Consider the following 23100-nt stretch of genomic DNA (forward strand, 5'->3'; position numbering starts at 1 on the left):
AACAAAGTATACAAGCGAATAAAAATAATAATAACAACTTTAAAAAAATAAAAATATCTTATATTAAGTGTATCAATTAGTTTGGATCAGTCATGTAATTAAATTTTTAATACATCTAGCTAGACTAAAAATAATAAATTTGTAGGCCCTACTATTAGAAATATTTTTACCAATTGTTTTTGTTTAGCGCAATTTCATTCTTTTAGCTTTCTCAATACGATATCATCCTATCTCTCGTCTGGACCAGTTGGAAAAGGGGGGAAGGAGAAAGAACAGGTGAAAGTGAACTATCCGAGTTCAAACGCCTTCTCAAGCCAACGCGGTAACCACTCTGCTAGCGAAGAGCGATTGAACATGGACTTACTTAGATTTAGGTCCTCCCGCGCCGTTCGGCGCATTAGGCGGCAAGCTGTCTACACAAAGATCTGTCACAGGCAATGTCTGAAGCCTCCTCCCACCTGATGTCCTCTGCTCTGAGGTCCTCCATGAAAGTGTGGCGCCAAGTTGTACGAGGATGTCCCTGAGTCCCTGTTTGCGCTTCCCCCGTATTGGCCTCCATGTCATCGCAACTCTTGGTATGGATAGTTCATTTTGTCGGAGAACATGTCCTCACGCGACGCTCTGTCACAACCTCACTAAGTGTTTGACTCCCAGTTCGGCATAGGATCTCCTTGTTTGAGACCCGATCTATATAACTGCATGAGTCCGTCATTTTTGTTGAGCCACATTTAGTCTTTTCTCAATTTTGGCAGATGAACATGGAAGATTGTATAATTATCTATTATTTCTGTTTCATGTTTGTGTTCACTAAGCCTCAGACGACGACCTATAAAGGGGAGTAATTCAGCTTATACCACTACTTCAGTGAAGTACAAATTCTTTCCCTTCTTCGAGATATCAAACATAATAATTAATTTCCAATAGTTAATTAATTAAGTAATCAGTTAATTTTTAAATTGATTCTTGTGCTGTCGGGTAAAAGAAATAATTGTGCAAAATTTCAACTTGTGGGAGAAATAACGTGTACAAACTTTCTACCAGATTAGCAGAGTGAGTTGATATCAGCTTTGTAAAAAGCATGTTAGTGATCCTCATTTTTTTTGGCAGCGTTCATCGATTCTTCGATTCCACAATAAAATGAAATTGTCTCCCCTGATGATACACTTATTTGGGCCATCTGTCGCAGAAATCTTTTATATATTTTTTTTTATAATAGCGAATTCGTCAATTTCGAATATAGCAGAATTTCGGGCTATGGAAAGACCAGGTAGCTCTGAAGCCCGGTGGAGAGACTATTTAAATTACATCCTGATTGAAATTATATTTCTTCTCTCCAAAGAAGTTTCCCACCATAATCAAAAGGGTCTTTGAAAACCCGTGTGCATTGGGAATTATGGCTAAATGTTATACACAACATTGCGGCAATATCAAAAGCAGCAGTTCTATTTATAGAACATGCGTCACACATGAATACTCTCAGCGTCGCAGGACGTAATTATCTTGTCTTCTGAATTAACGTCTGTAAATTATAAGAAAACTGTAGGACAGAATTTTAAGTTCTCGTGAAGCATTTTCCGCCATGATGAATTGGTTTAGAAATGCACGAAAAGAAACATGATATCGTTCCTCCCAAAGATGAAGCAGTTGGTTAGACAAAAAGATGTAGCAAAGACAAGCGTCCATTTTTACGAAAATTTTGCCGAGTATCTCAGAGAGAGAAGCGGCCTATTCGACAGGTTAAAGCTTTCAGATGGATCGCACTGAACTTTTCATACAGCCTGCATTCTTTAAATTATTGTTAGTGTGTACATTGTGATGTATTGTCATCTCAAAACAAAAACAGACGCAAAGCCGTGAGATTGATAAATTTAGGACAGACAGAATGTAAAGTAGCAATAATAATATATAAAACATAATGAAACAATTAATTTTAATTGTCCTGATAAAACATCAAACATCTACAACAATAAATTAACTTCCAACTATATGTAATGAGGCTTATGTACCATAATGTGGTCGTTTACTGAATAATATTATACAATACAAAAGCAATTTACTGTTTCTAGAACAAGGGAAATATAGTCGTTATCAGTCACTTTACAATAATTCAGAGTAGTAATGAAATTTAACATAGATCTGTACACCATAATCATAGGTAAATTAGTAGAGCATGGAACTGAAACAGCAATCTGCTATGATTGCTAACATTTAAAAGGTAAGAAATGATTCTCTGAGATTGTAATCTAAAGAGCCCTTGTCTCGACTCCAGTAATGTTATTTTAAAAGAAAAAGCAGTTCCGTTTTTTAAACACTTCTTAAATCACTATGATAAGTGTTGGCTCAAGTAATTCCGTTCTTGAACTATTAGCCACTCCACCACTTTCCAGAGTTCAATTTACTTCAGAGCCTTACATGAAGTGAAGCGACTAAATCTACATCTAAATAATCATGATATCAAAGTTAGTTACAGGGGAAATAATGCAACCTGAAGCTCCATAACTACATGTCTAAGAAAGTAAGTTACGCCCCTTTACGCTGCGACAGAGGCTATATTGGATCAAGAATCTATATCAATCAAAACTAGATATATGATCTATATGGTTGAGATAATTTGGCAATTTTCCTCTGCACTCAGTGCGTTAGCGCGATGAAGAAGGTTTCTTACAAAGACCGCGGGACCAAAAGAAAATTCACTGCCTATGACAGACGTCAGACGGCGAAAAGTGAACCTAAATCGACCACCACCAGCCAACAATTATGTCTGCACCGGTTGTGGCACAATATGTTGGTCGCAGCTGGGTCTGCGTTGCCACGTGAAATACCATGCTCCTAATTAATCATGGGACTCGAAGAAAAGATTTATTATTTTTTCGAAGGCAGAAGTTTTGATAAGTGTCCGTATCAGTTTTCATTGTTTTACAGAGTGCTAAGCAGCTGAAACAATGATAAATTCAAATATTTACAAAAAAAAAAAACAAAAAAAACACTCCCATCAAGAATAAATAAATGAAGCAATCACAAAACATGATAAACAGAATGCACTTTCAGAATCTACAACAACAAATATATATATAAATGTATATTGCACTCCAAACTTTTTTCAATTCATCGTCTACATTAACTGATAGGCTCCTTAATCGTGATGTTTAGTTTATAAAATTATTTACGTATTACCATATATACAGCAGAAAAATATCAGACTTTACAAAAATCATCTTGAGATTAGCGACAGACATATTTAAATATAATTTCAGACTTTGCTGGGTGCAGTAAGCTTTATGTTGACATTTCTGAGAGCCTATTTAAACTGTCAAGTCTGATGAGCATAGGAACTGTACAAACTAACCCTAGAAATACAGCTTTAAAATACCAAGAAAGTTTCAGTTTGTCAGCTTGTTTGAGAACACTCGGTACACCGTAGTGGCACGCTGAGGATTTAGTCGAGTTTCATTGTTTTTGGCGTCTGAGAAAAACAATTGTTTTGGCTGTTTATTTTTGCATTTTTGTCAGTTGCTCCCCCCCCCCCTGTTTTGTTTTCTTCAAAAAGTCAAATAGGTTTTTTTTAGAACTTTATTATTTTTTGCGGCTTGTCAGTTTTCACAACGACTCCTTCTCATTTAATCATGATCGGCTAATGTTATTATTTACATTTCAATGTAAGTTTATCTTCATTCAATTTGTTAAAAAGAAACAGACTGTTAAATAGATAACGTATGCACGAGTCAGTATCATATTGAATACCTCGAGCAAAGTATAACAAACACATCCTTTATTACACTGACACACACAAAAGCTTCATGTTAGCGTTTGAGATTTTGTAAACAGAAATTAAAACTAATCTCAAAACATTATATTATTTTTACACAACAGCCATTAAAATTATAGGCCACGAAGGAATCGTGTTTTTACACAAATCTCTGGGTGAGATAATTGTCATATCTGTTAATGACTAAGTCAGATAAAGATGTGTGTCGCCATGAAAGATTTAAAGACACACGATAAAAAAAACGGGGAAAAAATCGTTATAAGACTGTATGTTCCCGAGCTAGACCTATACGGTCACTGTTTATAGGCCTAATGATTTCATAAAAGCAGTCCCAATATTAATAATTAATATGGCATGATATCGCCATGAACATCCTTGAAAACCGCATCGACGTTGCTGGAGTTGATGATATTCTTCCGCAGCTTTGTGCTCGACACGCCCTCTGTGTACGGCAAGAACTTTACGGTCATCAACCTCTCGCAGACTTTTTTGGCGGGAAACTCGGGCATGTCGTCACCCCGGATGTAGATGGCGTTGTTTTTGAGGCTGCTTCTGTCGAAAATGTACTCAATGAACGGGCTGGGATCAGTACCAGCCACACAAAATACCTGAAAATAAATTCACAAAGAGATCTTCTTACGTTTGGAGTCCAACTGAACTTCTTACATTTGGAGTCTGCTGTTTTTATTTGGATGTCAAAAGTAAACGGTAAAAAGACGCCGACAAAAAAATACGTATCTGGGTGCTAGCAGTGGCGTAGTTAGAGATTCTGGAGCCCGGGGAGCTTGACCTTTTTAGGGGCCCCTGCTTTTCGACATCATGACATGAGATAATTCTAATTCGTACAGTATAAAAGTAAAATTAACAAAAAATAACCATTAAGACTCTTTTTTAAAATAAATAAAACCATTGTTTATTGGCGAGATAATTCACAGGTGACAAATCACAATTCATATCGCTTTACGTCGTGCTTTCTGTCCAGCTAAGGCATCTCTAGCATCATCTAGATCAGCGGTTCTCAACCTTTTAAGCTCGGCGACCCCTTTTTACAATTCCCCCACTCTGCCGCGACCCCCCCCCCCCCCAATAGAAGAGTAGACAATAACAATCCATATTTTCGATGGTCTTAGGCGACCCCTGGCAAACGGTCAATCAACCCCCAAGGGGGTCGCGACCTACAGGTTGAGAACCCCTGATCTAGATCAATGCTGTCTAGTATTTTTGTCTCCACGTGAACAGCAAGATTACATGGCAATGCGGTATTATTTAATGTACAAAATAAATAAATAAGAAAATCCATCCGGGGGTCCTCCTCAAGGGGGATTTTTGAATTTGGACTCACCTCCTCACACCCCTGCTACGCCACTGGGTGTTAGATGGCATAACAAAATCTTTAACTACAGTCAGAGGGAAACAACCCAGCAAGCGCCGATCTATGGCCTTCTTCAGTCGCGAAGCGACTATGGATCATCTCGGTGAGATGAATGCCTGGGCGTTAGCTGTGGTCGGAACGATGTCGCCAACACATCAGTTCCCCCCTCTCTACGCAGCTGATGTATCCAAAGGAACGGTAGTGCCGATACAGTTTGGGGTCAGCGGCGTAGCAGGTACTGCCAGATTGCAACACTGGGTGCTGCAAACTGCCTTAGGGTCGCCAGCTCCTGATTTTTCCTCAGGGTTGACTCCCGAAGCCTTTCCCATGATTGGGTATAGCTGCAAGGCAACAGAGGTTTGAATTAAGAGTTTTCCTTCTCCTAGGTGGGTGGCCAGCCATGGCTAACGAGCCCCTCCTGCCCGAAGCTTACTGGTTATGGCGCCAGTTACTCGCCTTCGCCCCTTCTCCTGTTAGTGACAGTTCCGCCGGACTCAATATCTGAGCCACACGTGACGGCCAGGAGTTGGACTGGTTGTCAGAGGCTATTAGAGACGCATGCCATTTGGAAGCATTTTATAGGTAGTGGAGTGCTTACATCCATTACCCCTTCCGGCAACGACAACCTTATAGAGCAAGAGCAAAAGACGTAACTTGGACTGGACTGGACAGACACTTCGGGAGAAGATCAGTGGAACAAGATGCAAAGATGGCAGGATGGACATGAACTTAACTAATGGGACATTGACCTGAACAGTGCGATGGCGACGAACTGTTGTGACCCTAAGATCCACTGGGAGTCAAAAGGATAAAGTCAAGTATGTTAGCTAATCCTTCAAACAGGAAGGCTTAGGCAAAAACGATTTCAGTTGCAACAGGTTGCTAGAAACGGAGATGCCAGATTTTTTAATAAACAGACGAGACAAGATTTATATCGAAAGACAACGCGACATTTTCAAGACTCTATTTACTAATCAGTCCCTAGGGCACATACTTTTTAAAAAAATTGTTTGCCCGCTTACACACTCAATACTACATCCGCCCAGTGTGTTACAAAGATTATTTTAACTCTGCTGCGATTGCCTTCGTGTTTCTCTCTTTATGTGTTACTGATTCTGACACTGACCTAATCAAAAACTTCGGTTTTTAATCAAATGGGTTTCAATGTACTATGACCTAATTACCTCGTCTGCGAATTCCTTGACATTTCTCATCCGGGTCACGGTACTGTCTACCGGTACTCTCTTTTTTAATTGATAAATACTCCTGCTGTCGTGAACCCCGACAATGACCTGTTCAAATATGAATACAACTAGAATTCTAGACCAATAAGGCAAATATACATACAAATATAAATATTTATAATCTTAACAATTTTACAGAAGCCTAAACAAAGGTCAAAGTCATTTACTATATTACACTATATGGCTCATACTGCTAGATTACGTTTTTATTGACATGAGTGTTCGTACCTTTTTTCCATACTTTCTCATTTCTTTTAGAAGCCTAATATGACCATAGTGGAACAGATCAAAGCAGCCTACTGTATAAACTCTCTCCACTCTGCAGTCCAGTGTGTTCTCATTGAAGAGGACCAAACCTGGCATGGAGAAACTTCTGTGGAAGTCCGAGTCATGGGACACGCCGTCGGTGTTACGAGATTTCTCGGTGTTTTCATTGGCGTCTGCATCCAGTTCGGTTATATCCACCTGGGTCTCAGCGTCACTTGACTTCTGTCAACAGTTAACAAGGTTTTACTTTCTAGTATCTTTAAGTTCGTTTGCTAATCATTGGTTAAGAGGAGGCTTAGCAGGGCCCCGGGCTAGGGTTGTTGGTACGCGGGCTCGTGAGCCTAAGTGTAAGAATATTTATACCGTACCATATCACATCAACGGACTCTTCCAACTCTAATGCCTCGTCCGTCTTATTGTTACAAAACATAGTACCTTACGCTGGAACTGTTATATTGGCCGTTTGACTATGAGTTTGTTCTGCTGATAGGATTTTGCTTGCACGATTTTGTCCCCGGTCCTCTAAAATTGATAAAGTTATCTTGAATCAACGCAACTACTGATTCAGAAACATTTTGCATGGAACAATAAAAAACTAGATAATTTCTGCTTTTGCGGGGCCCTCTTGGGCGCAGGGCATGGGGAGGTTGCCCCACTTGCCACCCCCCTAGTGCCACATCTGATTGGTTAGTGCATGCTTTAAGTTACTTTTGCTTTGTAATAAATTGTCCTAGTGCTACAATCCAGATCTAGATCGGTTGTGATATTTTGTTTCAGACTTGCAAGTCGGTGTTGATTTTTTGGTTTACTGTCTGCTCTAACCAATGTTTGAATGTTTTCATTGATCATTGGATGTCCTAGTTGTTCTAATGATACATTTCTGTGCGTCCATATTTGAAACTGTATTATCGTGACCAGAAGGAATGTATTGACCAATGAAAAACCTTTGTGAATGAAGAGTGGTTGTTGGCTTGCAAGTTATTTAGGTTGAAATCCAGCTTACACATTTGTGGTTCTTATTTCACAAGCCCCCCCCTACAACTACAAGGAATTGACAGTCAGTTGACTATTTATTTTGTACGTCAGCTAGTAGTTTATGCTGACACGTGGTCAAGAGGCTAAGTGCACTTGGCTTGGCTACCTAGAAGGGGGCTCGAGGTTCGACACCCGACTCGGGCAGAGTTGCGTTTACTGAGCGCCTAACGGAAAACCAACTCCTAGATACCCCCTCCCTATACAAATGGACCAAAGCGCTCTGAGCTATAAGCATGAAAGTATATTATATAAAAGCTATAATAAAAACAATTTATATTGTCAGTGTGTTCATATTAACTACCTAACTGTAACACTGCGGGTCCCACATACATACGAGGGTGTCATGTGGCCAGCACAGCGGCTAACCGTTTTTACTTCCCCAAACGAAGGTTAGGCCAGGAGGACTATAGGGTGTCCTAAAAATCCGAAATTCAAATACTTCACCAAATTCGAACCCGAGACTCCTAGGTTAGGAAGCCTAGCATTTCACCACTCAGCCACAATAAGGTAACGCTTTTATAAATGATTTGCTTATTCATTAATAGTAAATTCTTATTTTAAAACAAACGAAACTATTTTTATGAAGATTTGTGTCAGTTCATCTAACATACTATAACCATCGAGGTCGCATTAGGCCTCTACCTGTAGGCATATTATTTTATTTATGAAATGGAGATTCCATCTCTGGCGATTAACTATAAATAGCTACTTGGTGTTTTGGTGTACAGAATATAGGAAGTGATAAACAATGTATTCTAAAAGGTAACAGAAAATGACAACTACTACATGTATTAAGTTGGCAGTGACCTTTCTAAAGAGCGCCTTTGACATTGTTAAGCTTATCAGTTGCAAAAGTTTTCGCAATCTTCAAGCTTTTTTTTTTTTTCTCGCATATTTTTAGATTAACATATATCGTCCCCAGCATTTCGGCATATCGCTTTGTATTGGGTTTTTCTGTAACTGTATTTTATTGCTTAGATTATGTATACATGATCGCCCACTAATTTTCCCTTATAGTTTTCCAGTGGCTTAGTAGGGTTGGGGAGGAGGGGGGATAATTCGAAAATCCCCCCGGGCACCCAAATGAGTGTTTTTTACATTAAATATTAAATATTACGCAAAATACAGGGACCCCCAAAGAGGTCACCCCCCCCTCCCCACGGGCCCCCAAATGATGGAAAATTCCTAGCTACGCCCCTGTCATTTTTTATTCTTTTTTTTTTATGTAACTGTATTTTATTGATAAATAAAGTGAAACGGATCTTAAACATCGAAAACAAACATTCAAATTTATCTTAAAAATCTTCAATGAGCTGATGGTAAACACGCTGAACACAAAGAACGAGAATGAACATTGAGATCTTTATTGAATGGCGCAAAGAGTCGTGGCTTGGTATTTATTCCTTCAGACATAATGAAATCGTAGATAAAGATTGGAGGCTGTGGAGGTCTACCTAACGTTTACATTCTGTCAACACTCACTGTCTCTTTCAGCTCCTTGATGTTTGCTGAATATTTGGTCTCGTCTTCGTCATCCCATGCGCGTGCCTGACTTCTCAGCTGAGGCTCGCGCGCATCCAGTTTGCTGGCCAGACTTGAGTGAGCCAATCGTATGGATAGGATAAGACACGTGACACCAATAATTCCAGCTAATGAAAGAAACAAAAAGCAATGGGTTATTATAGGTATTTCTGGCATCACAATCATAGACATACATTTAATGTATTTGATTTATTAATTGGATGAAAGTATATGAACTGGCTGGTAACTAACTAGAAATAGAAATAAGCGACATAGTTAACATGGTGTTTAGAGCTTTTAATGCAGATAGTTTGATGTTTTAAAACTTTTAACGACTTTGCATGTGTTAGTAATAAAATATAAGGTTTGTCTTCAAGTCCAAAGAATACGAAGGAGTACAGTCTTTTATGTGGCTACGTAATCCTGTCTGTCAACTACATATTTTGCGACATAAATTGTCATTAAAGCGTATCAAAAATTTTAATAATATAACTGAATTAAACATGAGACTTTAGCCAATTGAAGACTTATTGGTTCTCAATGCAAAGCTCATGTTTTCAAATTGTAGTGACGGATGAACTATAGGATATACGTACATCTGTTATGACAGTAAAAACATTTTATCGGGGTAACATTACAAACAGTTGGCAACACAAGCGGAAAATGTGTTCACATCCTTCCTGAAGGAACTCCATTGTCTTCTTCATTTGGGTAGCTTTAAAAAAATCTCATTTGTTTTCAAGAGGATTATATTATTACTATATTATTATTATTATCAGTAGTAGTAGTACGGTACATGACGTTTTGGCGCCGCCGTTTTGGCAACGGGACGTTTTGGCGCGAGATATCATTTGACGATAATTTACTACCATACAGTCATTAAATAAACCAATGTTAATGTAAACAAATAATTGCATCAATTTATAGTCTATCATCGTTTCATTTTGTTTTTGATTTTTGTTTTTAATTTTAAAGTAATATCTTAAAAAACTTTTTTTGAAAATAAAAGTGTGCCTCTTAATAAACACACATACACAAGCCAAAATGTTTATTAAAGAAAATGATGTGAAACACAAATACACATTTACATTTAGTACGTGAAAAATATGTCTTAACACAAACACTCATGCAAAACATAGATATGAATAATTCTTTTAAAAGAAATAATACAATAAACGTACATAATGTATTTCGCGCCAAAACGTCCCGTCGCCAAAACGGTTCGCGCCAAAACGACCTTCGCGCCAAAACGGCGGCGCCAAAACGTCCTGCTTCGGTAGTAGTAGTAGCATTGAAACTTACAGGCACCATTGAAGGGGTTCAAGTGACCCTGAGCTAGACACAGTGTGGCGATGCCGATAGATTCCAGTTTCTCCTTCAGCTTACCCTCCATGACTGCAGCAGTGCTGGTCTTCTCTGACGTCTCGTCCGTCTTCTTGAACTCTCTAGCAAAGAGAAACATCATTTAGCTTACTGTATTCACTGACATCACTGACATCACTGTATTCACTGACATCAATGACATCACTGTATTCACTGACATCTTCACTGACATCTTCACTGACATACAGGCCTACACAACCAAACCACATCACGCCCACAAATACAAAACTAGTTAAGCAAATAATAATAGTAGTAATAATAATTAAAATTTTAAAATAATAAAAAAAATAAAATACAAGACAGCAGGTAGGCTATCACCCAAATGCCATGACTACGTCACTTGCAATAGGAAAACATGTTAAAGTCATGCAGATATTAGCTTCTTCTTCTTCGTTCTCATTGTTATGTTGGAGTGTTCAGATGGCTAGACCAATATATGAGATGAACTGCGCAGTGGTTTCCAAATCAGGGAGCTCTCCATATAGTTTTCTTTCTATTGGGGTGTTTTGGGGGCCAGTGTCTTATACGGGCCTCTTGGTAAAGAGAGCAGTTTTGGAGGATGTGGTCGGCATTCTCTGGTGATACTCCACATAGGCAGATTTCACTGGTTCCAATTTTGAGCTTCCGGTACATGTGTTGTCGCATTCTGTTGTGTCCGGTCCTGAGTCGAAAGATTAGACGTTGGTCTTGTCGGGATAGCTTATAGTAAGCGTCATCTTTCTTGTGATTTGGATGAGAGCTCGTCCATTTCTCATTTATTTTATTTACAATTAATTTCTTCAATTCTTCTGGATAGAGTGCAGAGTTTATTTGTGAGTTAGTTCTCCCACTCTTGGCGTGTGTGTCAGCCTTCTCATTTCCTTCTAGTTGTATATGAGCTGGTATCCATTGAATAACAGTTTTTTTTTTGCTGTTGTTGTTAAGCTTTGTAAGTGCTGTTCTGAGGATTTTAATATTAGCGAAAGGATTCTTTAAAGTGAGAATGTAAGGACCCCGCTAAAATGTTGTGCACACTTAGTTAAACACTGCCTTTGTATGTGGTTATGCAAATAAACACACACATACGTACATACACACCGAGACCAATCATCATAGAAGGCCCGAACAATAACCTGCAACGTCGCAACCTGCGGGCTGTGGAGACAAATAGCTCGTTGCCACCTCACAGGTCTGTACGACGTGGCAACGAGCTATTGGTTTCCACTGCCCAGAGGTTGCAACGTCGCATAGGGCCGGGCTTAGGCATCAGCAAACTATGCAGTCGCCTAGGGCCTCCTTCGTAAAAGGACTCAAAACAATTTTTTTAGAGAAGAAAAAGAGAAAGCTGTCCTGTTGGAGTAAACTAGGTTTTTTAATTTTCTTAATTTTAGTGTTTTCCTTCTTTAGTATTTATTTTTCTATTTCATTAGGGGCTCACCTAATTCACTTCGCCTAAGACCTCTAGTTATGGAAGGCCGGCCCTGCTCGGTCGCAGTTCAGTGTTGATGTCTACTAAAACGATTGGTCTCGCAAACACTTGGTTGACCCTTAGAGGATTTGTTATTGAAATGGTAAACTAAATGCCAAGAGTTACCTGAAGTAGTAGGCCCTGAAGAAGTCCTGCACACGGACGACGCCCAGCGTGAACTCGTAGCCAATGATGGTAGCACAAGCCGCGAGATAGACTGCACTCTGTAGCCACGTCATGTGTGAGAAGTCTGTTACCATGAGTATGCTCCATAATGAGAGGACATTCACTATCTGAAAACAATACAGGCAATTTTTTTTTAGTACAAAGCTTGGTAAAGCTTCCGTTCGAAGGCAAAGGGGTAAAACTTCTGATCGAACGCCCCTTTTGAAAAATGTTACGCAAGTGGCAGCGCGCTGTCTATCCGTAAGGTCAGCAGGCCACAAGGTTACTACCGGCAGGTCAAAAGCTTATATTTACTCATTCCGTCAGTCTGTTTTTTTTTTTTTTTTTTGGGGGGGGGGGGGGGGGATCGTTTACACGTTGTTTCTCCCTCTTTCCATTTTCGGATCAAGTTGAAACGTTTCGCAATTATTCATCATTCATTATTCAAATTAGTTAATTTAGTCTTATGTAGAAAATGTACTAAGTTAAGGGATATAAGCCTTGTGTAGAGAATTAGGTCGTTCGCTATAAATGTTGAACTAACATTACACTATACAGTTTTCTATTTTTATAAGAACTTGAATAGCTCAGTGGCTGAAACGTCAGCATTCCATAACGGAGGTTTATGGGCAGGCTCGTAGCCGGGACGACAGCCCAGAGCGCTTACCACACGACCATTTAGCCATTATTTGTTCGTGTGTGATATTCAAATCAAATCAGAGGCGTAGCCATCATTTGGAGGCCCGGGGGGGGGGGCTTGACCTCTTTGGGAGCCCCTGCATTTTGCGTAATATTTAATATAAAATCACTCATTTGCCCCCCCCCCCCTTTTTTTTCAAGTGAGAGAGCGGGTAGATTTTCAAATTCTCCCCTTCCCCTTTCAGCTACGGCTCTGAATCCAATGCACAATTTCAAAAGATTGCGTCACGAGTTATATGGTCATGTGATATAATGCTGCATTCTTTTGGTAATCGGATTCCCAGATAAAAAGATTGCCCTATAACATAACGGGATGACGTCAGTGACACTAGTTATTTCCCTTTCTAGATCCTTATCACGTCCTACGAATTCACATTTGTTGAGAGAGTAAAAAAAAAAAAAATGAGGTCACCTTGTCACAAAAAGCATCCATGAAACCGCCGACCAGCGGATCGTCTAGTTGTCCGTACTTTTGTTTCTGAACCTTGGCAACGATCCCATCAAGGTGATCCAGGAAGTCGTGGAACATTACCAGCCAGAAGCCCGCCCAATAGTACTGGTGCCTGGACAGTGAAACAAACGAGTTCTCAAAGTAACATTAGATACAAGATGGGTTCTCAAAGTAACATTAGATACAAGATGGGTTCTCAAAGTAACATTAGATACAAGATGGGTTCTCAAAGTAACATTAGATACAAGATGGGTTCTCAAAGTAACATTAGATACAAGATGGGTTCTCAAAGTAACATTAGATACAAGATAGGTTCTCAAAGTAAGATCAATGTACAAGATAGGTTCTCAAAGTAAGATCAATGTAGAAAAAAAAGTATCTATTCTAACATAACTTCAATTAAAAAAAAACAAATGGAAATAGGTCCCAACACCACAAAGGAGTACACAATATATAACTGGTTTTAATTGCTTTCACATAAAAGATAATATTTCTACAAATTACTATTTACATTTGTAAAAGAATCAATAGAACTTCTAGATGTATCAAACAAAGGACAAAACATCTTCAAACATGCATTACGTATAAATACAACTATGGATAAGAGATCCCAAACACGCTCCTTTATAAATACAACTTTGACAAGACATCCCCAAACACGCTCCTTTATAAATACAACTTTGACAAGACATCCCCAAACATTCTTTTAACTATTAATACAAGCATAGACAAGACAATAAAACACACTCGACTAAATACAGTAATAGACAAAACATCACTAATTTTGAAATGGTCATTTACTTGAGGGTGAGTGCTATGGGTATAGCCAGCACCGTCCGGCTCCAAGAGACTATGTTGGCAGTGAAAATGTTGACCTCACGGCCATCCAGAACTATTGACCTGGGAACCTTTTCCACCAGTGGCCACAGCGTGACTTGCAGCGGCGAATAGAGATATCTGTCATACCAACCTACCTACGACACACATCATTCAATTGTTAAAATTTAAATGCTACTTTTCGAAGTATTAGTTTTACACCTTCATTGTTAAACAGAGCTGGGACCTTGATTTTGTTTTTAAATTCAAACGTAAGGGCGTTTGTTTGTGTTAGTCTCTGTGTGTGTGTGTGTGTGCAGAGGCGGTCTTAGCAGTGTGCGGGGCCCTGTTATAATAATAATAATAATAATAATCTTTATTGTCCGTACGTAAATTTGTCTTACAATTTGTGCATTACACCAAACAAAAAACATTATAACTATAAGAAACCAAAGTGTACATTCACGAATATTTCTACGATGTATTTCTCTTTATCCCGCCCTCCAAGGCGCGAAGCCTGGGGCGGTTGTCCCACTCGCCACCTCCTAAGGCCGCTTCTGGTGTGTGTTCCCTATAGGGGCACTAATGGTAACGTTTATAACAGACTAAAACAGAAACATTTGAACACATATTGCAAGCTATTAAGATTTTTTTTCTTTGTTACTTTTCAAGAAATCAAAAGTTCATTCTTCATTGAGAATAGAAATAAGAGCCTGTAAGAAGTAGATGTCTCTCCCCCCCCCCCAAAAAAAAAAAAACAAAAACATATTCTCTCTCCCATTCAAACGATATCCCTGAACTATGAAAAGATTTTTGCTAACATAATTTATCATTTCTTGATTTTTTAGGTTTTAAAAAACTCAAATCTTCACAATGACTTTTCAACTTTTAGAGTCTAGTTATTTTCTAAGATTTTTCCCTCTTTTTTCTTTCAGATCATCATCCCATAATTTCGCGCTTTTGTATTATTAATTTATTTTTGTGTAGATAAAATACGACTGGATGGAAATTGATCACGCTCAGCTTTTTAAGTGGGAAAAATATCCTAGAAGTTAATTTTATTTTAAGTAAAACAAAGATGTATAAAACAATGGCGGTGAAGAGTCGTATAGGTCACGTGATTGTAAAATTTCACGCGGGCCCTGATTTAGAAATAATTTCACTTGGATGATAACACCAGGAAGCTCTTTGGCGCGGTTATTTTCCCAACGGAACTAAATACAACAAAATGATTTCCTTTTTATATCTAACAAGTCTTTAATTATTTTATTTTTGGCTACCATGTCTTTATCAAGTTGTCTAGGAAAGTGGTTGGTCTTTTTTTCGGCTGCAACTCTTATCAGTATGCTAAACCTTGACCTAGATTGGGAACCAATACGCGAACTTCCCGTTTGATTGTGGGAAATAACCCAAGAGTATTGATGCTGGGTTTGGGGATTTTCACGCTTCAGTTTACGCAGAGTTATCTCCTCTTCTAAGTTTTACATTTTGACTTAACTTATTATCAACTCACTCTGTCTGTCTGTCTGGTAAAAAGTGTGTACACGTTATTTCTCCCACACCCATTCTCGGATCAAGTTTAAACTTCGCACAATTATTTATTGACATAGACAAGGCATGAATCAACAATAAAAAAGTAACCAATTAGACAATTAATTACTTGTAATTCATTTTTTCTAAAATAGCATCAACGGAAACTAATACTTCAGTATACACAGATATGGCTAAACTTGTTTGGTTTAGTCCCCTTAAATAATTGTTCACGCTATTTCTCCCTCACGCATTCTCCGATCAAGTTGAAACTTTAAACAATTATTTATTGTACCTAACAAAACATGAATCAATAAACAAAAATACTCAATTAGTTAATTAACTATTGGTTATTAATTAATTTCTTTGATATCGAATAAGTGAAATAACTTGTACATTATTGTAGATATAGTTTTAAGGACGAGTTCTTCCCCTTTCGATAAACTTTTTTTTTTAAAGGATTTAAAAAAAATACTTTTGCCTGTTAAGATTCGCTCTACATTATCATTATGTAAGAAATAAAATACAGTAACTGAAAAAGAAATCTGGAGAAGTGTTAGGGGTGATATAACACAATACGTAAGACAATTAAAGAGGAAGATTAGGATTTTGAAATCCATAAACTAAACTAAAGGCATTCCAATTCTCGTACTACACTTGTGTCTACATTCAAATTTGTAACGACCTAAAGTAATAATCACTTTGATACAAATAAATTCATACAGACAAAACATTGTTTTTCATTTTATAAAAAATTTTCATAGGCTTTTGATGGGTCTCTAATGGTGATGGGCCCTCGAGCAATGAGCCACTTCGTGCTATGATTGTAACGTCACTGCCAATATGCATTACTTTAGAAAGAGCTAAATAAAATTACCGGAAAAGATTTAGGCCTATGTCTGTTTACGGGGAATGAAATGAATGAAGATCTAGATCAGTGATTCCCAAAGTGGTCTATATAGACCCCCAGGGGTCTACGAAGACTTCCAAGGGGTCTACGAAAGTGAAAAAGTAAATTGGGGGTCTATGAGGTGTCCATGGGGGTCTATGACTTTAATTTTCACACCTCATTAATGTAACTATTTCAAACACTAATAAATGATTTGTACCTTAATTATAAATATTTATACCTCTGTTATAAATATTTATACCTTTATTCAAAAGTAAAATAGTTGTATTTAATGTCAATACTAATCTAAATAGTTAATTTTGTCTACATGTAAGTAATATTTAACAAAAAAGAAATCTTGATTTTACAGCGTTGATTATTTATTTCCTTGTCAAATAAGCGATTGTCCAAGAGCCTTTTTATAACCATATGAAACCATATACACTGAAGCGTTATTTGAGACGATGCCACCCTGATAAAAAGATAAAAGTGAAAAAAAAATCGAATACTGAAAGATAAAGTTCAAAATAGACCCATAAAATCTTTCTTCAACATCATATAGAAAAGATGGTGGTTTGTGAGCGTCTTAGAAGATCTCTTTACCTAAAGCCAAATACGGAAAAAACATTATAGATATAACATTGATTTTACCAGCCCTTGAGTTTTAAAAACTGTTTTACACAAACCTTCATCAGATGTTATGAAACGAATTTCTTTTAGTAACACTAAAGTTCAAGGGCACATCGGTGGGATGAGAATTAAAGCTGCAAAGTGCAAAATGATCTTCAGCTCCATATTTTTTCCCAGGGCTGAGCCAGGAAACCTCTCCCATGTTTGGGTGTATAGCTGCACAAAGTAGCAGAGGTTTGAATTCTATTTTCTTTCGGCTATGTGGGCTGCAAGCCAAGGTTAATGAGTCCCTCTTGCCCGAAGCTTACTGGTTTAGGCGCCAGTAACTCACCTTTGCCCCCTACTCCTGTTAGTGAAAACAGTTCCGCAGGCCCAATATTTGAGGCAAACGTGAAAGATCAAGAAAAACACGAGAAACTCTTTGCGAAAACTTTTATGAAACAATATCTGTAGAAACGGATGATGAACATGCAAAAAAAAAAAAAAAAAAAAAAAAAAAAAAACATTTCCAGTGTGTATGGTGATTCCAGCAATACATATTAATTGTTATTTTAATTGGTTTAAATTTATGTGTAAAAAAGATAGATCTCTCTAACTTATGATGTAGCTTTACATTACTTTTCACTCTTTGACTCACTGCAGTTAGAAATTAGTTAAAAAAATTAGTTTATGAATGTGCAAAAATGCAATATAAGTTAAGCAGGGGGTCTACCGAAAACCAGAAAACATGGCAAGGGGTCTACGAGACAAAAAAGTTTGGGAACCACTGATCTAGATCTAGGTGCCAAGCTAAAGCAAATGCATTGAACAACCGAATTTAACACATTTGTGTAAGTCTACATACTCGTTGCTCCATTAACTAAAACTCTCTAGCTACCTGCAGAACTTAAATAAGGAGGAGCTTTTTGTTTGAAGACTGACCTGATCACATGTTCATATCATTGTAATCTAACCATAGGCCTATACCACAGCGAGGCAGGACGCTTTGTCGCTAAATATTGTAGCGCCTACTTAATAAATTGAATTAACTACGTTTTTCAAAAGATTAATTATGTGTTTTTTTTTTGTATTTGTAGGCCTATTTATTATACAATTATGCATATTTGTTATTATAATAATTTTGAATTATAGACTGCTGACAGTGGCGGCCCCGATAAGAAGAATCTGTTGTTACTGTCAGCCCATCGTTCAAATATTTGTGGCCCTGATATGACACTCGGCAATGGCTTTATGGGCTAGAGAGGCCGCCACTGATTGTTACGTCAGTATATTATGTCAAAATTATAGACGTGGATTGAATATTACTCGTTTTAAATGCGGTTTCTCATTGTGTCTGTTCCGTTTCTGCTCATTTTCAGTAATAGTAAAGTTCCCCAACTCTCAGACCTTGCGATGTATAGGGCTGATGATGTTAAGGCTAAAGTCATATGTTTTTTTGGCCAACGGTTTACGAGCAGGGTGTCATGTGGCCAGCACAATGACCAACCGTCTTAATTTTCCAATAAAGTCACGTTAGACTACCCATTAGAGTTGGGTGGACTCAGGGGCGCCCTAAAAATCCCGGAATTCAAACCCCAGTCTTTTACCGAGACGTTTGGAAGCCAAACGCCTAACCACTCAGTCACCGCGCCATTTTCTGCAATCTCTCTAAAAAAATGTTAAAATAGTGGATTATTTTTTTGCGATTTAAAAAAATAATGCTAATTTAGAAACGAAACTTAGGTAAAACAACTGAATGAACAACTTTTTTTTTTTTTTTGCAGGCCGCTTGTCTTTCCTTCAAAACTGTTAAAAATAAAAGATAGGGAGGGATGTAGGTCAGGTCAGATTGGTACCTGACCCAATTAGTTAAAATGTGAAACACGCTGGCTGATAGTGCAGGGTGACACTAACTTAAATGCCCACTGGACCTGAAATGTAAGGGATTGGGGAGGAGCTTGTTCATTCATCTTGCACTCGGGTTCGAATCTCATTTGCTATAGTTCGACTTTATTTATTCATTAACAATTTAAAACTTTGATAAATTTCTGTATAAAGTGAACAAAGTTTTTGCTCTTTAGCTTTGTTCAGTTTTTATGTCGTCTGATGCTAAAACGGCGCCGCCAAAAACATCACGTACTACAGAATGTTGCAATTCTAAAATGGTCTGTTTTTGTCTACCTACGGTCACTATTGGCATCTGGCAATCACCAACGGCTGCCAGTTAGGTGCACGATTTCAAAACAGATTTTACTAAAAATTAAGCAATCATTATTTAAATACACCCTGCTAAAACGAGAATCATTAATTCCAATATAATTATATTTAAAAGGAAACGGATTTCAGGAAATATTAACGACCTTAAGAGCGGTAAAGCACTTGGCTTCCGGACCGGGGATCCCGGGTTCGAATCCTGATGAAGACTGGGATTTTTAATTTCGGGACCTTTGGGCGCCTCTGAGTCCACCCAGCTTTAATGGGTACCTGACATCAGTTGGAGAAAAGTAAAGAGGTTGATCGTTGTGATGGCCACATGACACCCTCGTTAAACCGTAGGCCACAAAAACAGATGACCTTTACATCATCTGCCCTATAGACCACAAGGTCTGAAAGGGGAACTTTTTCTTTTTTATTTTAAGATTACAGCCGATGTTATGAAGCCAGATATTAAAACTAAATAGGACAAGATTTGTGACGGTGTTGAATCTAGTCTGAAAATGTTTGTTATGATCGAGCCCTGTTCTAGTTTCCAGTGACTTGGTCTTTAAGATCCTAATGTTATATTTAATTTGTTCTAAAAATGAAAGTGTGATATTTTTTTTCTATATCTAATAAAACTTTATATAAGATGTAGAAACACCTGTCTCAGAAGTGCGCGCCAAAATCTTGTGTTGTCTTTAGAGTGCGACAACATTCCGAACAAAACAGGAAGTCAAATTACGTTAGACGGCTGGGAAGGGAAGGTGAAGGTTTATCTAAAATTTCGGAAAAAGGGGGAAGTAATCAAAAGTGAGAGTGGCCGGAGACAATGGTCCAGGCCTGCTTATATCACAGATCTCTCCATGTTTAAATAGTAAAACTCGAGTCCCAGTTATCTACTTACCAGTATAAACAAACATTGCTCAATCAGGACTACAACTTGAGTCACGGGATACACAGCAAGACGTAACGTGTTAGCCATAGTGTCAGCAGACCTGGTCAAGAGACTGAATGACCTTTATTCTGAAAATCAAAGCTTGTATTAAAATACCATCATGAACACTTAACCGAGGTCATGTGAGATCACCACTTCTTTATTAATACTTTCTGTTCAAGATCCTTGTAATTACAAAACCTAACACAGAACAAAAGCGAACCCAAAATTGTGGAGTAGGCTACAAATCATGGATGACAAATTTAGACTTTATTTCCTAATTAGAAAAGATCAATACATTCAGAAAGATGCCTGATAGGTTCAATTTTAAATTGTTCTTATACAATTTCTCATCATTCCCAATGGACCTCATTCACCAATCGTAAACAAACAACATTTAGCCACGTGGTGCTCTATCTCTTCTATATAATTTTACGATCTCATGTTTAATTCATGATGGTTGTCACGTGGCCGTTTTTTTTCCGTTGTTTTATCAATAAGATCACGTGACTAAATGTTGTTTGTTTACGATTGGTGAATGAGGACCATTTAGACTCTAGTGAAAAATAATTTTTGATACAGGAGTTAGGGACAGATTAAAGATTCTCTGGAAGAATAAACACAAATAATCTAGGTTAATAAAGATTAACGAGGGTGTCACGAGGACAGCACAAAGATCCCCCGACTTAAACTTTCTCCACCTAATTTAATGAAATCCAAAAATAAAACTGATTTGAACTCTGACCCGTTTGGAAACCAAGCGCTTAATTAACTACTCGGCCACCACAAATATCAAGTTTATATATATATATAAAGAAAGCTAATTACCTTAGATGTCTGCGAGAATAGAAAGTACTTAAATTATCGAGCAAGCCTGCATAGCTATCTTCAACCCTGTCAGTGTGATTGCTTCGCATGCAGTCCCAAGGTCTTCAACATGTTCTCAATTTTTATAGACTCTACGTCACCGAGTATTTCCCACTTGTATGGGAGTTGTTCATTCAGAACACACACACACACACAAAGTGCTTAGAAGTACGATTAGAGATTCTACTATAACTTTAAACCAGGAATTAAAATTTTGGAAGAGGATGATATCATGGTAATAACCGTCTGCGTTGTCCCACTTAGACACACTAGCATCACAGGAAGCCATTCATTTAATAGGTTTATAATAAGACTTAAGTTAAAAAAAAAACTATATTATATACACAGTCCTGACACGAAAAGCAAGTGGTAAGTACTTAGGAAGATCTAATTCCAACTAATTGAATGATGAAATAATAATCATGAATGACAATGAATCGTTCCGACTCCCCACCCCTCCTCATTAGGGTAAAAAGCCAATCTTTTATTTAATGCTATTTATGTAATGGGCTTTGTTGCTGCACATAAAAAGTATACATGTGTCAGACGCGAATAGCCCAAATTTTCAGTGCTGGTCTTAAATGAAAATAGTATATCAGTAAGAGATTAATCCGAATGTATCGATACATTGACCAACAAACATTTCAATGCAAGGATTGTACTTTTTTAAAAATAAGTAATAATGTCATTGCCTTTCAACCATACAAGTAATATTGTCTTGAAAGTCACTGCTTGTACAACTTCTTAACAGAATGAAAAACACAAATGTTTTACGAGTTTTTTTTTTTTTTTTTTTATGCTCACTTACATTACAAAAACACTTCTAGGTATAAAACTATTAAACATTGTTAAAACTATTTGGCCTACCTAGTTCTATGGCTATTATTTTACAATAAATTAATGTAATATTTATTTACTCATATTTTGCGGAAATAGATACCAGTGGATCTCTAAACTTTGGGTTGTTTCTCGCTCATTGGAAAGAACGAGTAAAGCAAACCTGCTCTGTGTCATACAAATTCTTTAAAAAAAATTTGATCAGTGGAATGGATCAATGGACCACTGCCGAAAACTGACATACAAATGAGAAATAACCTGCTTGTTGTGACAATGTTTGGAATGATAAAAGGTCCATGGTAAAAAACAAACAAACCCAGATACATCTCGTACTGAACACTGACAATGTCTTATTGATTAGGGAATGCTCCTTTGAAGGATTGCATTTATGAACAATATTTTGAGGTAATACCATCTGGGTGGCATCATATAACTCGTCGTTTGCACTATTTTTTATGCCAAAAAAAAAAAAAATCCCTAGGGTATGAAATCTGTCAAGTAATTGAGAAAATATTGCATTGTAACATTTGACAGTCGTGTAGAGCCAACACTGGATCAACACAAAACCAGATAGAGCTACTTCAGCAGCGTCATTTATATCACTACATGTACTAAAACTTAAAAGTACAAGTCAATTTGGTAAAAGCCACGTGTAGTGAACTCCCTTCAATTAGACACACACACAAAGCTCTTGTTAACACATTGTTTAAATTCAAACAAGTAAATACCTGGCCACCACTGTACTGTCTGATGATACGCAATAGTCCACGGCGTTTCAAACGATGCAGTGAATGTCTTCACATAAGATTGTGTCACTTTATGTTACTAATCTAATTTTTTTCCCCTTACTACCAAAATGTAGGCCATGTGACTCCATGCACGTGATACGATTGGGCACGCGGCCTTGTGTAAAAGGTACCAAGTAGCCTACTGATTCGCTAATCTGTGCTGGGCTCACACCTTGATACACTATCAAATGATCAATCGTGTTTCACGTCATTTATCGTACCAATATGGTCGGTGGGACTTCATGTGGTCGCAGTATGCGCTTTATACAATTGGTAGGGAC

General features: G+C 37.7%; 1 protein-coding gene across 2 annotated transcripts; it reads right to left on the reverse strand.

The window, feature by feature from the left end:
* Nucleotides 1–1916: 1916 nt before the first annotated feature.
* Nucleotides 1917–22913, reverse strand: LOC106058100 (uncharacterized). 2 transcript variants are annotated; one of them, XM_056035554.1, is made up of 10 exons: nt 22760–22913; nt 20298–20416; nt 14152–14324; nt 13312–13462; nt 12162–12328; nt 10508–10650; nt 9167–9333; nt 6611–6871; nt 6323–6430; nt 1917–4374 (listed from the first exon to the last, which is right to left on the reverse strand). In XM_056035554.1, the coding sequence occupies exons 2-10, from the start codon at nt 20373–20375 to the stop codon at nt 4111–4113; spliced, it is 1512 nt and encodes a 503-aa protein (XP_055891529.1). In that variant the 5' UTR covers nt 20376–20416; nt 22760–22913; the 3' UTR covers nt 1917–4110. The 2 variants fall into 2 exon arrangements, with proteins under 2 accessions (XP_055891529.1, XP_055891530.1); XM_056035555.1 differs by lacking the exon at nt 22760–22913 and adding an exon at nt 21156–21310.
* Nucleotides 22914–23100: the final 187 nt, after the last annotated feature.

This window comes from Biomphalaria glabrata, chromosome 7 (assembly GCF_947242115.1).
Source record: "Biomphalaria glabrata chromosome 7, xgBioGlab47.1, whole genome shotgun sequence".
Taxonomy (NCBI): domain Eukaryota; kingdom Metazoa; phylum Mollusca; class Gastropoda; family Planorbidae; genus Biomphalaria; species Biomphalaria glabrata.